General features: G+C 48.2%; 1 protein-coding gene across 4 annotated transcripts in view; it reads right to left on the bottom strand.

The window, feature by feature from the left end:
* Window positions 1-3,455: 3,455 nt before the first annotated feature.
* LOC119446173 (protein ABHD11) overlaps window positions 3,456-15,773 on the bottom strand; it is a 31,689-nt gene continuing 19,371 nt past the window's right edge. For 3 of the 4 annotated variants that reach the window (XM_037710529.2, XM_049663959.1, XM_049663958.1), the window contains exons 3-7: window positions 15,299-15,455; window positions 10,429-10,602; window positions 7,453-7,638; window positions 5,962-6,146; window positions 3,456-4,792 (exon numbers count right to left, since the gene is read on the bottom strand). In XM_037710529.2, the coding sequence (XP_037566457.1) occupies window positions 4,618-4,792; window positions 5,962-6,146; window positions 7,453-7,638; window positions 10,429-10,602; window positions 15,299-15,455 (877 nt within the window). In that variant the 3' untranslated portion in view covers window positions 3,456-4,617. The remainder of the gene's footprint in view (window positions 4,793-5,961; window positions 6,147-7,452; window positions 7,639-10,428; window positions 10,603-15,298; window positions 15,456-15,773) is intronic. The other variant, XM_037710530.2, reaches the window with a different exon arrangement.

Below are 15,773 nucleotides of genomic sequence, written 5' to 3'. Positions count from 1 at the left end.
CTGCAGACAACGACCGTCAAAACTCTGGCAGCAAGCGGATACGCCGCAGCGGCGAAGGTACGTGCGGTCTATCGCTTCAACGGAAACTGAGCGGCGAATGCACGGCGCATAAAGGTCAGAGCCGTGTGGAGATAAGAGACGGTGCGAGCGAGCGAGCGACGAGCGCGGTTGTTGGCAGAGTGGAAGTGCGCCCCCCCCCCCCCCCCCGCTCCCTCCGGCGCTGGCTTCCCGCTTCCTTGCTTGCGCGTGGGAGATTGAGTGCGTTCGCTTAGGGTGCCTCGATGCCAGTGGCGCTGGGCATCGAGGCACCCTACGTTCGCTCTCCGTGATAGCGCGCGTCCCCGCACGCTTCCGCTCGGGCATACGGCACGCGACGAAGATTTTATCTATAGAGAACCTCACGGCGACGGCGACGACGACGGCGACGCCGACGGCAGAAATCCGGTTGAAGTGTCCATATAATTGCTATCGCAATAAAAAGGATGTGGGAGAGTGTGGCGTGAGGGTCGCCGTATAGGGAGCATGTAGGGGAGGTGCCACAGTAGTGGGAGAGCAGCTGAGGGGATGGGAGAGAGCGGGTCTGGAGGCGCCTCCAGGGGATCTGTTGGGAGTGGGTAAGGGAGTGGTGGGGAGGAGGCTAAGTCCGACGGCCCAAACGGGGTACTTGCGTGAGCTCTGCAAAACTGAATGCAGCTATCGCCTTCCTTGATTGTGTCAAAACTCGTTGTCCGTTTAGAGGCTCCACAACCTGTCTGCCCTAGACGGCTTTGAGGACGTCCTCGTTTGTCAGTTATGATAACGTTGTCACATCGTCGTCAACTGCGACGTATTCGTCAGCCGCCGCACACACTTGTGTGCTAGACGACAAGCAGCCTACGAGTTGAGCGATTTCTGAAGCGGTGCAGCAGGACTGTAACACTCGCTGACATCGGCACGCTCGTCGAGTGTGTCGCAAATGCTCCCGTTAGCGCAAGCGTGGAAGCTATAAGTGCCGCCTGCGGAGGGCAGATCACGTGATGTTCGATGCAAAGCAAGAAATCAGCCGTCGGGGCGCCTAAATTATTTCGTTGTACAGGCAAATTCATTGTAGTCGTCTCCGTTATAGATGCGTCCACAGTACACATAAAAGATACGAATTCGGCCGCGACATAATCAATCCTTCGTTTACAGTTACACCTCGATATAACAAAGTCTCTAAAATCGCCAATTTACTTCGCTATATTGAAATTTCGTTGTATCGAAATTTTATGCATAATACACGGAAAGGGGCCGCAAAATTTTCCCAATTATCAGGCAATCGAAAAAAGCAAATTTCACTGAGAAAATAATTCATTTTGTTGAATTTGGGTGCGTTGGCGCGCGTCTCGCCCCTGGCTGCGCATGACTGCAAGCGCGGCTGGGCCCATACCAACCGCGCAGCCTGCTTTAGAGGTAATCGACCACGTGTGCAAGGAGTGGGCGTGCCGAGACGGCATGGCATCATGTAAGCTGTCTTCCCGCGCGTTTAGTATTTGCGTAACCTCGAGTTTAGGAGACCCGTTGGCGAGCGAGAGGCAGACGAAGCATTCGCTACCCGCTGCTGGCCGGCGCTTTGCATGATAGCGTCGCGTGCAGGTGACGCTATCATGATAGCTGAAGTTTAACGACATGCGCGGACTAGGCTTATGGGAGGGAGGGCGGACTAGGCTTATGTCTACTAGCTTATAAGGCCGATAAAACTACTTATCCTTACTTTGTATAGCTTCTTTCTCCTTCTTCTTTCTGGGGTTTTACGTACCAAAACCAGTTCTGATTATGAGGCACGCCGTAGTGGAGGGCTCCGGATTAATTTTGACCACCTGGGGTTCTTTAACGTGCACTACAACGCAAGCACACGGGAATTTTTGCATTTCGCCTCCATCGAAATGCGGCCGCCGGGGCCGGGATTCGATCCCGCGACCTCGTGCTCAGCAGCGCAACGCCTTTAGCTGACTGAGCCACCCCGGCGGGTACTACTTTGTATAGCCGTCCACTAATTTGCTATCGCAATCGATGCTGTCGCCCTTCGGACGAAACAGCGTCTCTTTCCGTATGTAGCTCTACTTGTGATATCCCACTACATTTAATTGGAAATTTAGTCAGAAATCTACGCTCACTTTGGCCACCCTGCTCAAGTTCGTGCTTTTTCCTTCCCGCTCGTTTCTGAAGGCAGCGCAGTGTTGGCAAAATTATGTCCGTCAAAAGTTACGGAAATGCTCCTTTAAGACGCCGAAGATTTGGTTTCACTTTCTCTTTCACTCAACAGGCCGAAAAATAAATCATGCAGATACCATGCACTGTGCGAGTCCGTCTAAGCGAAGCCACGGTGAGCCGGCGAGACGAAAATCAATATTAGCATGGATGTAAACTATTGCATTTTTTTTTCAATAACCGTCGCAAGGTCTTCGCCACTACGAGGCCGCTAACACGTTGTGTGGTCGACGCTCGCGCGACATTATTAAAAATGGCAAGGGTGTGCCTTTCGCTGCTTTCCCTTCACGCCACAAAAGTCCCGAGCCATCTAGTGCGATTAAAGGTTTATTAATTATTTCAAACGGCGCATGTAGACAATAGACGCAAAGCGGACCTCGGCGCGACGAGCGCGTCTTGAAAACCGTCACCCAAGGAGGAGACGGTAAAGCGCGACACGACGGCATCACCGACCACAATCCACAAAGCTCTCTCGCGAGGACACGTGCGCCTCATGGCGTTGGCAGAAAGGATTAAGTATATGCGTGCGATTGAAATCTCATGCTCCTCCGATCACGGAAACGAAATAGGCTGTGGCTTAACTCAGTTATGACTGGATGTGCGTAGCGAGAGGTACGATTAATGTTATTGTTTAGCTTGGTCTCATGCTCCTCCGATCACGGAAACGGAAAAAAATTGGCTCTGGCTTAACGCAGTTATGCCTGGGTGTGCGTATCGAGACGTACGGTTAATGTTATTGGTTATCTTGACGTTTCATTCCGTCGTTGATCCGCGGCCATGGCACGAGATGCCGAACTAGACGACGAACTATATTCATCTGAATGCAGTCGCCTGGCTGCTTCGTACTTACGACGCTTCTCGAGGCGTGCGACTCGTTCTTCCTGCGTCTCCTCGGCTCGCTGCCTCCTCTTGGATTCGTTCCGACGACGAAGCCTGGCTTCTTTCAGTCTCTCCGACTCACTTTCCATATCTTCCAACGAATGCCACCAAGCCGCCCCTTCTATATATACGATGCAACGCTCCTCCGGCTCCTCCGGCGATGCAATGCCGGCAATGCGCAAACGCCCGCAACGCCGCCGACAAACGCCGCGGCGGTTGCTATAAAAACCGGAAACAGCAAGTGCACGTGAACCGGACGCGTCTTTTTTATGATATGCCGCTGTAGTCCAGATGCACCGTAAGATAAAGAACGAAGCACGCCGAAAAAGGAGAAATAGTTCACGCAGCACATTTGTCGGAGAATAACGATTTCATTTTCGCAATTTTAGCACATTCCTTGGTGCACATTCCTCGGTTCTTGAAGAGATGCCGTTGAAAAAATAAGCCGGAAAGCGCGCACCGAATTAATCGCAGCAGGGGCTGACGCTGTGCTAGTGCGAAGAGCCTAACAGACGATACTTGAGCTTCGAGTGAACTTTGTACGCATGCGCTACTCTTCTTGATCTCGTCGCTCCGCGCCGTTAAAAGGCACTGGCTATAGGCTCGCGCGGCACTATTAAAGTATTGGTTGACTGTATTTGTTGCACTGAATATATTTAGGTTCCGGAATTGTGTTTCGTTGCGTGATTCCGTGAAAAACAGTCAGCCGCAGGCACATCTACATAACAGTATAGTACATGTGGTTATGCGTATAAGGCGACTCGTTATGCGTGTGCTGTCCTGTTGTGAGCTATTCAGCAAGCAATATGGCAGCAGTATTACGTTAAAAGACGCAACTGCCACTGATTTACTTTGCTGTTGGAGGGTCTTACAGACAAGCCTATATGCGACTCGGAAACAGCTATTTATTGAAATCCCTTTACTAAATGTAGTCTCTTTTTTTTTCATGTATCTCACTTTCTCCTCTCGTCAACGGGATCGCGTTGGATCGAACCGGTATTACGTGCAAGAGCCCTATAATGCTCGAGAAGTCGCGTAAGCAGGATTGCTCCATTATTTTATTTCTTTTTTTCCGACTATGCACTTGTGAGCGGTCTCTATTTTCATGTTCATCAATCTAATCGCAGCCAGCAATTTTATTCCCGGGTGAAATGGGAGGTGGCAAGCCTGGGAAGCAGTCGGCAATACACTATACGCCTGGATCATGCATGTGTTCACAAAGGACAGAATCAAACATAGAAACATATGAGGCTGCGGCATAATGGCTTACGATCAAACACCGCTCTCCACATTACGTCACCGCTACATCAGTCTTTAAAGGTACACTTTTATATATATGCTGAAGCAAAAGTGTTGAAGAAGGAATAATATTGCGCGAAACTCGTGCATGCAATGGGTGAAAAGGGGTGTTGCCGCCCCAACTTTATAGTCACACTGATTCTTGTTCGGCGCTCAGCACCGCCCAAGTCGCGATCAAGTCTCGCACTGTCCTCTTTGTCTCTTTTGAATTCAAGCGGTGGACAGGCTTTTCACCAACGCTTCCGGCCGACGCGCTGTCATGAAGTCCCTGACCAAGTCAACAAACTCTTCTGTCTTGCAGTTGTGCACCCAGTGGTTGGCGTCTTTCACGGTAACGACCCGCGCTTTGGGAAACGTCTGCTTGATTACTTTGAGGTCCTGGGCCCTGCAAACGACGAAACGGCCTTCGGTTTATCCAAGCCAAGCCCAGGTGCACGCACAAGGCAAAACTGACACGCTCGAATTGGCGGTTCGCAAACTGAACTCTAATAGTCTATTCCATGGGCTGTCTTTCTACGTGGGTGCCAAATATTCTCAGGAGAGACCCATTTCAGCTATATTTGCAATAACGTTTGCAATAACTCGGCCACAACTTTGGCGATGCTGATTTGACAATTTCCAGGCATCTACCACAAATTTCCAACTTTCTTTTTTCTTCTGCCTTTCTTTTTTGCAGTGGCAAGGTCCGAGAGGTCTTCAACAGTGCTAGCGGCAGAAAACTTCTGATCAAGGTCACTCTATAATCTGGACAGTCCCGGTTATATCATTCGTTGAGACACCAAGCGTGTCCTCACCCAGCGTCGGAATCAGTTTCTCAGTTTCATTTTATAATCATTTGAACGGTAGAGTTATTGATTACAACTCCCATGCAGACCATTGTTCCAAAGCCAAGTAAACATTGTGATGCGTACAAAGTAACAAACATGCGTACAAAGTAGCAAAGATACTGCCAAAAGTATAAGGTTGAAATCTTACACTAGATGGGCCAACAAATTCACAATTGTCAATACAGATTAACGTTCAGCCCCTTCTAGACAGCTCTGTTTATTGCAAAGTTCGCTGTTCACTGGTGGCAGCAATTCTAGAAGTTCACGACACAGTGCTGTAGAAATTACACCAGGTACAATAAATTCCCGATTTCCTTGCGTAGCTGTGATTAGGGTGCTTCTAATTCGCCCTCACACACGCATCCCTCACTAAATTTTGGCACGGGGGCTGGACTTCCCATTACAACGTTACAACGCAAACACCGCGGTGAGAGCCGCGAATCATATTAAGTTGGGCTGAGTGCGCAACGAAGGCGACCAGATTGAGCTATAGATGTTAGCCTTCAAAATGAGCTAACTTCAAAGTGAACTAGAGATGTTAGCCTAGCGAAATGCCTGACATACTACTGCAGATCATTAGGCTGAAATGGGAACTGAAAATAAATACAAGATAAAAAAAGCGAAAAAGAAAGAAGGCAGACTAAAAATAATTAGTTAATTTCATTAAAAAATAAAAAAGAAGCTTCAAACGACACTCATTCACTGTTCTTGTACAATGTGCTCTTACGTGATGTAGATAGATTCGTCGGCTGAGATGAACAGTGCTTCCACGTGGGAGATTTTGCTGTTGAGGTAGTGAGGATCGCCCAATATCTGGAGGTTCTGTCCGATGGCCTTGAGGTTGAGCTGCCACTCGTACGTACGAGGTCCTTTGCGTAGGTTCGATAGCAAGAAGCTACGGACGTAAGGTTTCTGGCAGGAAAATAGTATACATATCTAATGACGATTCCAGAACGCCATCTTAAAGAAAATTATCACAACCGATTTGTGCGAGCTTCCAGAACGACAGCCCAATCGCCCTCGGAGCTTTCTAAGCCTTAAACGTTGTACGCGCAACTCCATAACATGGATCTCCACCATTTCCTCCCAATGTAAACTCGGTGTTACGTCCAGGTCTCCCGGGACAACGGGCAACATTCTACGCGCTTCATACTGAAGTGGGGGAAAAGAAGAATGACGGGTAATTATCCCCAATACCCGTTATTAGCCAATTAACTATCTTTAGAACTTGGCCTACACATCGCGCCTAACGTGACCTCCATTCCCTCCAAATAAAGATAGTCGACTTCCTACTGGAGGTTCGGAGACCCACGCGAGCGAAACAATTTAGCGAGCACAATTTCTTTTTAAGCGAAGCTTTATAGGCTCACAAGTGTCGGCGGTGGTGGTGGTGGTGTCACGCTGAAAAGTGGCCCGATCTTGGTGATAGTGCAGAAAGGGTACAAGCTCAATGGTATATACCAGGGACAAAAAGAGAGAAAGAGAGAGAGAAAGAGAAAGGCAGAGACACAGAGAGAGAAATAAAGAGAGAGAAAGAAAATCACCACGAAGGTCAGATACACACACGACAAGCTTCGCTTAGCCCCATTTTCACGACAGGGGAAGGGCTGGTGATATTTCTTAAAACTCGACATAACACATTCCTAAAATCGTGAAACGTACCCCGATTCGTAAACTTTACGAAAAATTCGGGAGAGTTGGCATGTTCGTTTAGGGCATATGTCTCTAGTAGCACACACCAGCGCATGCGGTTTTGATGTTGTAGTCCGTGTTGGAAAGTCACCAAGTCACGCGCCAAAGTCAGATACGAACGAAGCGCTTCGTCATTGTCTGTTTTTTTTTTCGTTATTTCGTCTCTCTCCACGCGCTAGCTGGCTACGATAGATCTATAACGCGGCAAAAAGTTCACTTTATCAGGCCCATGTTTGTTATACGTATTGGTTGGCTGGGCGAAAAGCAAGAAGAATGCTAGGCATTACCCATGATGTCTTCATCTCCTGCACCATACACCTAAATAAAGAAACGCCTTCAGATTTTTTATGACCTGACAGCATCAGCTATTGTACGTCAACATAAAGAGTGTTCTTTTGTTGTTCTGCTTAGGTGATGCACGTCTAAATCAACGCATTCGGCCTGATCGATAATTTACCAATGTTTATGAGAAGTCCAGCGCAAGCTCGCGGCCAATTGCTCTACCACGAGAAGTGGCATTACTCACGGTCACTTGTCTGCTGAGGTATTCATCGGCCAGCTGAAAAGCCTGGTCGAGGCTCATGTCTGGCGACAGCAACGACGCGATGTGTTCCATTGCGTTTATTTGCCAAGGCAACCATTGGCTGACCAGGAACTTCGGTAGGGCGATCGGCGCTATGTCCACCACGACCAGGCGCTCCACCGTAGAGGGCTGCGAGAATATGAATTTGAGCTACAAGAACGCGATTAAAAACGGAAGGAAGAAAAATATCTTAGTGCCCTTCCACTCTGTGAAGAAGGACGACCAGTGAAGCTGTTATGTGTTCTTCTAAAATGACAAAATTGTGAGTGTATGACTATATATATGCAATTAAAGCATCAAGACAGACACCCGGATCCACCTTAATCCTCCTTCATCAGTTTTATACCACCTTATACGACCTTAATCAACCTCAATCAACCCTAATCCTCCTAAATAAACCTTAATCGACCTTAACCCACCCTAATCTACCCTAATCGACATTAATCCACCGTATAGTCCTCCTTAATCTACCTTATTCCTCCTCCATTCACCTAATCCGCCTTAGTCGACCTCAATCCGCATTAATGCATCCTAATCACCTTAATCAACATTAATCATCCTTAATACACCTCAACCCACCTTAACCAGCCTTCGTCAGACTTAATCCACCTTAATCCTCCTTCATCCACCTTAATTGGTGGATTGGCGGATAGACTACCTCCACCGCGGGTCGGCCCAGTATTGCACAATCTTCGGGATCGGCCCACTGTTTTCTCTGTCGACGCTACTTTTTTCTACATACCCTGTCGACGCGCGCGCACTTTTGGCCAGAACCACGTCAGAACCTAGCCACTTCGCTGTAAAAACGAGCAGTCTAGGAAGAAATCATGAAGCGAATTTTTATTCGAATGCCACCAGCGCACAGTCTTTGTGAGGGAGCGCGGGCGATTCTAAACTGCCTATGCTGCATTAAGCGAATTATGCAGCGCTCTTCGCAGCCGCTTCATATTGTGACGGGTGTCAAATAGATGAAAAGAGAAGCATGGTATATAAACAGGCTATTTAGAGATGTTCAAGATGGCTGAACACGTGCAACGTCCCGCTGATCGTCGTCTTTCGTTAATTCCAAGGAGGTGGTTCGTAAAATCTAACCTCCCCGGCAAGCGGAGTGCTGTCTCGGCGCAGACTAATTACACGAGGAGGAGGTGGCGGAAAAGTAAGTTTTCAACCGGGATACGTGCACGACGTCACGAGATAACAGAGTAGATGGAAGACGACTTATATTGCCCCTGGAAAAACGTCTTCCCAGCAATGCATTTCTGTTTAAAAGTGAAGCCGACTTTAAGGCGATCGGTGTAAGGTTGGTCTTTGTAAGCTGGATTTCTCACGTTCTGTGTTGCAGTACAGCGCACTCAAACAAAATGTGATGTGAACGGCGCCCGATAACGCTATCGCGTTCCACCCTTAAATGCGAAGCTTAAGCGTCCTCCAATTTATTGCTGCGAAGCTGTATATGGCTAAGTTCTGACGTGATTCTGTCCAAAAGTGCGCGCGTCGACAGAGTGTGTAGAAACAGAGCCCTTCCCCTGTCGAGAAAATGGGGGTAAGCGAAGCTTGTGACAAGACGACGCTGTCGCAGGCGTTCCGCTCCGTTTGCCCTAAACTCAGGGTCGACCTTTGGCCTCAACATCGCGCTCCCGCAACTCGGAGTCTGCGGCTCTTCGCTGACGTTTCGCCTGGGCTTCGTAAGCGTTACAGGTCCCCGAGCTCATAGGGGTATGTGCCATTGAGCTTGGACCCTTTCTGCACTGTCACCAGGATCGGCCCACTATTTAGCGTGACACCACCACCACCGCCGACACTTGTGAGGCAATACAAGCTTCGCTTGAAAAAGAAAGCTGCAGTTGCCGGGAAGACCGACAATCATTCAGGGATCTTTGAATGCTATCGCGTTCCACTCTTAAATGCGAAGCTTTAGCAACCTCCATTTTTTTTTTATTCTGCGCGGGTCACCGTCGTCGCTGTGTCACTTAAGATAGAGTTAATTTAGCCACTCGGTATCCACGACCTTCGGTGGGAGTCGAACGCTCGAGCTTATGTGGGAGTCGAACCCACCACCTTTGGCGTTAAGGCGGAGGTAATTAAGGCACATTTAATTAATACAGAGTTAATTAAGGCACTCGAACGCACGACCGTTGATGGGAGTCGAACCCACTACCTTTGGTGTTAAGTGTGGCGAGGTTAATTAAGGCACAGTTAATTAAGGTAGCGTGAATTTAGGCACTCGAACCCGCGACCTTTGGTCGAAAAAAATCAAGTACTAAGAAGTAACAATGCATTCGAATGTGAACGTTAAGTAATTTAATGAATGTCCCTTGAGCGCGCAGGCTTTCGCCTTCACCCTCTTAGCGTAAGCTACAGTGACTGTCATTTTTTTTTTTTTTTTTTTTTTTTTTTAGTGACGCTCTCGCGTGCTCGGCGGTAAAAACGTGTTCACGAAGGATTGTGAACGAACGTAACGATTGTAGCAAGCATGAGCGTTGCTTGCAGTGCCAATTCAACGATTGCATATCGATGGAGATATCGGCCGTCGCATTATGTCCTTCAAAAGTTAATGCGTGATAACGAAACTTGGTTGTTTCAATAGAGGCAGTAATGTGCCCGCATTACCCATTAAATTCGGAAAAAGAGAGTCTAATGAAACATGGAGATGTCATTCTAAATGTGTTGCATAACCCCACTGTTTCTCCAGACGATTAGTGTGAAAGGCAAGAAACACCAAGACTAATAAAATAACAAGAATATCAACGAAAGATAAGGAGTAGATGATTTGTTTAGGAAGAACACACTACCAGAACATATCTCAGATATCTGAGACAACTCCAAAGGACCTTATTAAAGCATGTGCCCCGCAGGAAACTGGAGAAGTGATCGCTGGAAGTGACGTCACGCCGACGTGCGATGCGGGCGCTGGCTGACCTTGGTGACGGCGAGCTTCATGGCCACCCGTCCGCCCAGGCTGTGTCCTACGAAGGCCGCCCTGCTCAGGCCCCGGTCGTGCAGGAACAGCTCCAGGTCGGCGGATACCAGCGCGTAGTTCATGTCGTCCGTGTGGGGGCTGTCGCCGTGGTTGCGCAGATCCACCGCGAACACCTGCGCTTAGAGGGTTTCCCCAGAAGTGAAGAGCCTTATTGGGCTATCAGCTTCTTCTTGAAACATAACAAAAAGCTTGTTTGATTGATTGATTGATTCTTTCATTCATTCATTCATTCATTCATTCATTCATTCATTCATTCATTGATTAATCGATCGATTGGCTGTGCAAGAGCAACGTTATTGTAGTAGCAGTTGTGTTATTGTTTATTAATTATAAACGCGAAGGCAGGCTACACTAGAGCAGATTGTTTTACTGAAGCGTTTGGGCCTCGCCACCCCATGGGCTGTTAACGCTGCAGTTTTTTGTCTGTAACAGCCAAATGAACGGTACTACAGTTGATTCGTATGTATGAAAGTTGGGTTACGGATGTGCGATCGGTGTTTCATGGCCATGTTAATTTGATGTCGCTGCACACAAAACTGAAAAAAAAAAAAGTGTTCGTTTAAAGCCGAACGTAGCGGCAAGGAGCAATTTAAAGAATTAGCCGAATCCAACGCACTGTGGGAATCGATGTAAGAGAAGCTTTGTATGCTGTTTGCTTTGATTGGCGATAACTAGCGGTGATGTTGGCGCCGAATGTGTAATTTCTTGGGCGTTTAGCCCAATGCGAGAGGGGTGAGTTGATGTAAAGCGTTACCTGGCGTGCACCACTGCCGTTTGCCTGCGTGGTCCACAAAACACACGGGGAGACGTGTTTGCTTGAGTTGTTGTGCGTCATTGTTCGTAATCTCTGAGAGAGTTGAGCATTAATTACCATTGCCTCACGTGACACATGGCAACTTTAATTGAATTATGGGGCTGTACGTAATCCAATTAATTATTATAAAACTGCATGCGCACATTGTATACATACATTCGCGGTCTGCACCACGTTTCCCTGAGTAGCGAAGACGCTCCTGTACCGCGCAACGCTTCTTTCGAGCCTGGGTGTCCTCGACGCTGAGTGCACGCTTTGAAGCCATTTTTTTGGCGCGTGTTTACGTGCTCCTTCTGCATGCGGCGTGACCAGCACCCTATTGAGACGCTAGCTCCAAGCGTTCTCTTCGCGCTATGGGCGACTGTAACGTTTACACTATCACAGCCCAGCACGCGACCTCTGCAGGCCAGCACCTGCGTTTTTAATAGCACAGACTACGCATCCCGGCCCGCGGCGGCGTCGGCCTGGATACGCGAAGGCGAGCGTCATCTGGTGGTGTTTCAAGAAACCCAGCGGCACGCACGGGAAGGCCATAGCATTAGCGCCCGGAAAGTTTGGAGCAGAGGAAAGAAAGCTTCCCTTTAAGTGAACTCAGAGGACGGTTACGAGCGCGTAACGAGAATGTGTAAGCGTTAGCTGTGGTGTGGGCTAGGCATTTTGGCTTCCGATCTCGAGCTCACCGAATCGCTTCCGCGTCTGAAGGTCCTGCTTCTTCCATGACGTTGCAGTGTAAAGGATGTTTTATAGCCCTCTCGTTTGAACTATGACGACGAGTGTATGATAATGATGGGGTGACGACGCCTGTGTGGCGACTATGACGTGACGACGGCGGCTTGGCGACGACTGTATGAAGAGAATTGGATGACAACGATGGCACGCACAACCCAGTGGCATGTACCCAGCGGCACATACTCATGGGTACTGCGGACTGTGCAGTCCCCAGGATCAGCACACCGCTGCGGACGGCGCCCGCGGTGCAAAACTGACCAAGGAGCTAAGAAAGGCTAAAGCTACAAAAATAAAGCTAACCAGGGAGGCACCACTCGTGCACACGGCATTATTTAATAGAAGCTGACGCCCATTGTGCAATAAAAACATCATTATACACGCACACATGAATGTTATAATGTTCAAGTAGTCAGAAATTGGGCTTGTTTATAGAGTCAGCTATCTCCAAAGGGCCTTTCCTAATAAGCAAGACTGCAATATACCACACAAATGAATTATAACTTCAAAAAATAATTAATCCGGAGTCCCCCGCTATGGCGAGCCTTATAACCACGATATGGTTATGAGCCTCGCCGTAGTGGGGGACTCCGGATTAATTATATTTATTTTTATTTATTTGAGTACCCTAAGGGCATCGCAGGGCAATACAGGGGGGGGGGGGGGGGGTGGAACTTAAATTTGAAAAAATATATATATTATGGGGTTTTACGTGCCAAAACCACGATCTAATTATGAGGCACGCTGTAGTCAGGGACTCCGGAGTAATTTGGACTGCCTGGAGGTCTTTCACGTACGTAAGTACACGGGGGCTTTCGCATTTCGCCCCATGGGAATGCGGCCGCCGGGGCCAGGATTCGATCCCGCGACCTCGTGCTTAGCAGCCCAACACCATAGTGGGCGAATGGAACATGTCAAGCGTAAGTGCCATGTGTACAGTGTAAATAATAGGTAATACTCATTTCATTATGGGTAATGTTTATAGTAAATGTAAGTTGTAATTATTATATAATTATAGTTCATATAAGAATCGTTCCACCCCCGTCTTTGATTGCGTGGTTCCAGGATCGGCCCACGGTACAAAACACATTAAAAATGATTGTTCGATCTGTATTACCAAATTAGTCTTCTACAATTCCCCCTCTGCAACCCCCCCCCCCCCCCTAAAAAATATAATCGTCAGAAGAGGCTTGGTGAGCCAGGAAGGACGGAAAGATAAAAAAAAATATTTAAAAAAACGGATGGCAACGCCACCTTGAATTTCCCGAGGCAGCCCTCGCTACGACGTCATGGATTTTGAGGGCATCTGTCTGGCCCTGTAAATTTTTTACCGGCCGCTATGGACTACATTGTACTATAGTGATCCGAACACTGAACGTAAAGAATACTTTTATTGAGCCACGACGGCCGATATACGAAAAAAAAAAAAGAAATACTTTCATATCTGTGACGTCATATCGGCGTACCGGCGCAGGGGTTCCGGAGCGACGTTTAAAAAAAAGAATTTAGTTCAGCTTTCGTTTTCTTTACCAATAATCAACATATTACCACGAAATTAGGAAAAAAAAGACATAGTTCTGAAAAAGGTCGCAGTTTCGCCCGAAAGGCGGAGCATCGATAGGCGATAGCAAATTAGCAGACAGCTATACGAAGTAAGGATATTAGTTTCATCGGCGATATAAACCTGCAAACATTCGCTACTAGCTCAACAAGCACGGTGTCAAGGCACGCACAAATAAACATCAACATATCTCGCTCGATGACCACAGAAGCTCGCTGTCAAAACGCTGCAGTCATTAAATGCGTAAGCAGCAGCGAGCAAATTGACCTTCGTGCAGTATCTGCCTTCAACGCGAATTAAATGTCGGGAGCACAACGTATACGAAGCTACCAGCACTGGGCATAATTTGTCCACAGCGCACATCGCTTTGAAGATGAGGCCCGCGCGGGCGCGCACTTTGTGTACGTCGCAGGTCGCTGTGAAGATACGGCGCTCGTGCGCCCCCCCCCCCCCCCCCCCCCCTCGCTTGCCTCTTCTCCGTGCCTCGCGGGCTACAGAAGACCGCGCTCTTCCGCCCCGCCTTTCTCCCTCGCGCGCATGAGATTGAGCTGCGATCGTCAGCTGACCCTCGAAAGCTTTCACTCCCAAATACAGCGTAGCGCGCGCGGAGACGGTGTTATTACGCTTGGATTTTATACGGAACATCACGGCGACGGCAGAAATGCGCTTGGAATGTCCATATAATTGCTATCACAATTAAATTATTAATTAGCCTAAACTGGTTTAGTGCATCTGTTTAGTCTCCCTTTAAAATCCTTGAAACGACGCACATCGGGCTTGTGAACAGTTTATGTTGTTCATCGTTATTTGTTATTTTCGTCCTGTTTTCTCCGTTTGTTTTTTTTCTTTCTTTCCTCTGCAGTCAATCGATTCAGTGATTAATAGGTTTTCTTGTCGCAAATGCCATCTCTGGCCAAAGAGCTCCCGACACATGGTAATATTGAGTTGATAATAGTACAGGAATCGTGGATGAACGTGAGGGAGGCCGAAAGGTCCGATTTTTGTTCGTCACAACCATTGTGGGTGCATAACAAGGCTGTAAGAGGCCTAAAATCAGTCGCTGTGTAAATGCGTAAAATATATACATGTATTAAAAATGCGAAAAAAAAAAGAAAAGCACATATTGTGCACTGTCAAGTTCGGACCCCCAAGTCACCCAACTTTGATCACAAAGTTTGCGGGACCGACCCAACTTTGCGAAACAGCCGACACGTCAAACCCTGGGGACGTAAAAAAAGCAAAAAAAAAACTAGAAATTTTTTTTCATAAGCTGTGTGTGCGTGCGTGCGTGTGTGCGCACGCGTGTGTGTGCGTGCGTGCTTGCGTGTGAGAGAGAGAGAGAGATAGCGGTTACCCATAAAAAGGTGGCAATGCGAATCCTTAGAAAAGTCACCATGTTTATAGTGCTCCTGAGAAATTTAGCAAAAATCGCCCCCCGCACAGCCGGAGGACAGCGGCAGATGGAGGACAGATTCGGCAAGGAGCGGACGAGCTTTATACAGATGACACTATAAATCACAAAGAGCTAAATACACGCGGGCGCACGTCGTATATAACTAAAATATTACTGTAGCGATTGATTGCGGAGTCGCCATAAATATCACTATCAGGATCACAGCGAGTAGTTCCCGCACAGCAGACAAAAAGAAAACAAAGAAAGAAAGCAAAAACAAACAATGATATATATATATATATATATATATATTACGTTACGACCCGTCGCAGCGGCCAGCGCTTTGGACACAGCGGTCAGGTTCTCCCTGCGGCCAAACAGTCCTTCCAGCGCCACAATCGGCGGCAGCGTGGACGCAGTTGCGACGTCGTCCGATTCGTGAAGAGTGTAAGAGAGGCGCACGGCTCCGGTCCTGAAAATAAATAAATAAATAAATAATAAATGACCCTAATCATTGATTAGGTATCTGCAATGGCACTCGCACCTCGGCGTTGGTGTACACTGGTGAAGGGCGGGAAACCGAACTAGGAGAAGCGAGCGAACGGAACTGGCGAGAAACCTCCACGCACAGAGGAGCGGGCGAGGGAGCGAAGGATTGCGTGACCCGCAGCCCCCTAGCGGACGGCGCACGAAGCGCATCTTACGCCCCATCCCCCTCCTCCGCTGACGTGAGAGCGTTTAACGAGCGCCGGCACGCAGCTGGCGCGCGAACGAGCGACGCAGCAGGTAG

This window comes from Dermacentor silvarum, chromosome 3, assembly GCF_013339745.2.
Source record: "Dermacentor silvarum isolate Dsil-2018 chromosome 3, BIME_Dsil_1.4, whole genome shotgun sequence".
NCBI classification, from domain to species: domain Eukaryota; kingdom Metazoa; phylum Arthropoda; class Arachnida; order Ixodida; family Ixodidae; genus Dermacentor; species Dermacentor silvarum.
The sequence above is the reverse complement of the archived record's forward strand: the minus strand, read 5'-3'. Positions and strand labels throughout refer to the sequence as shown.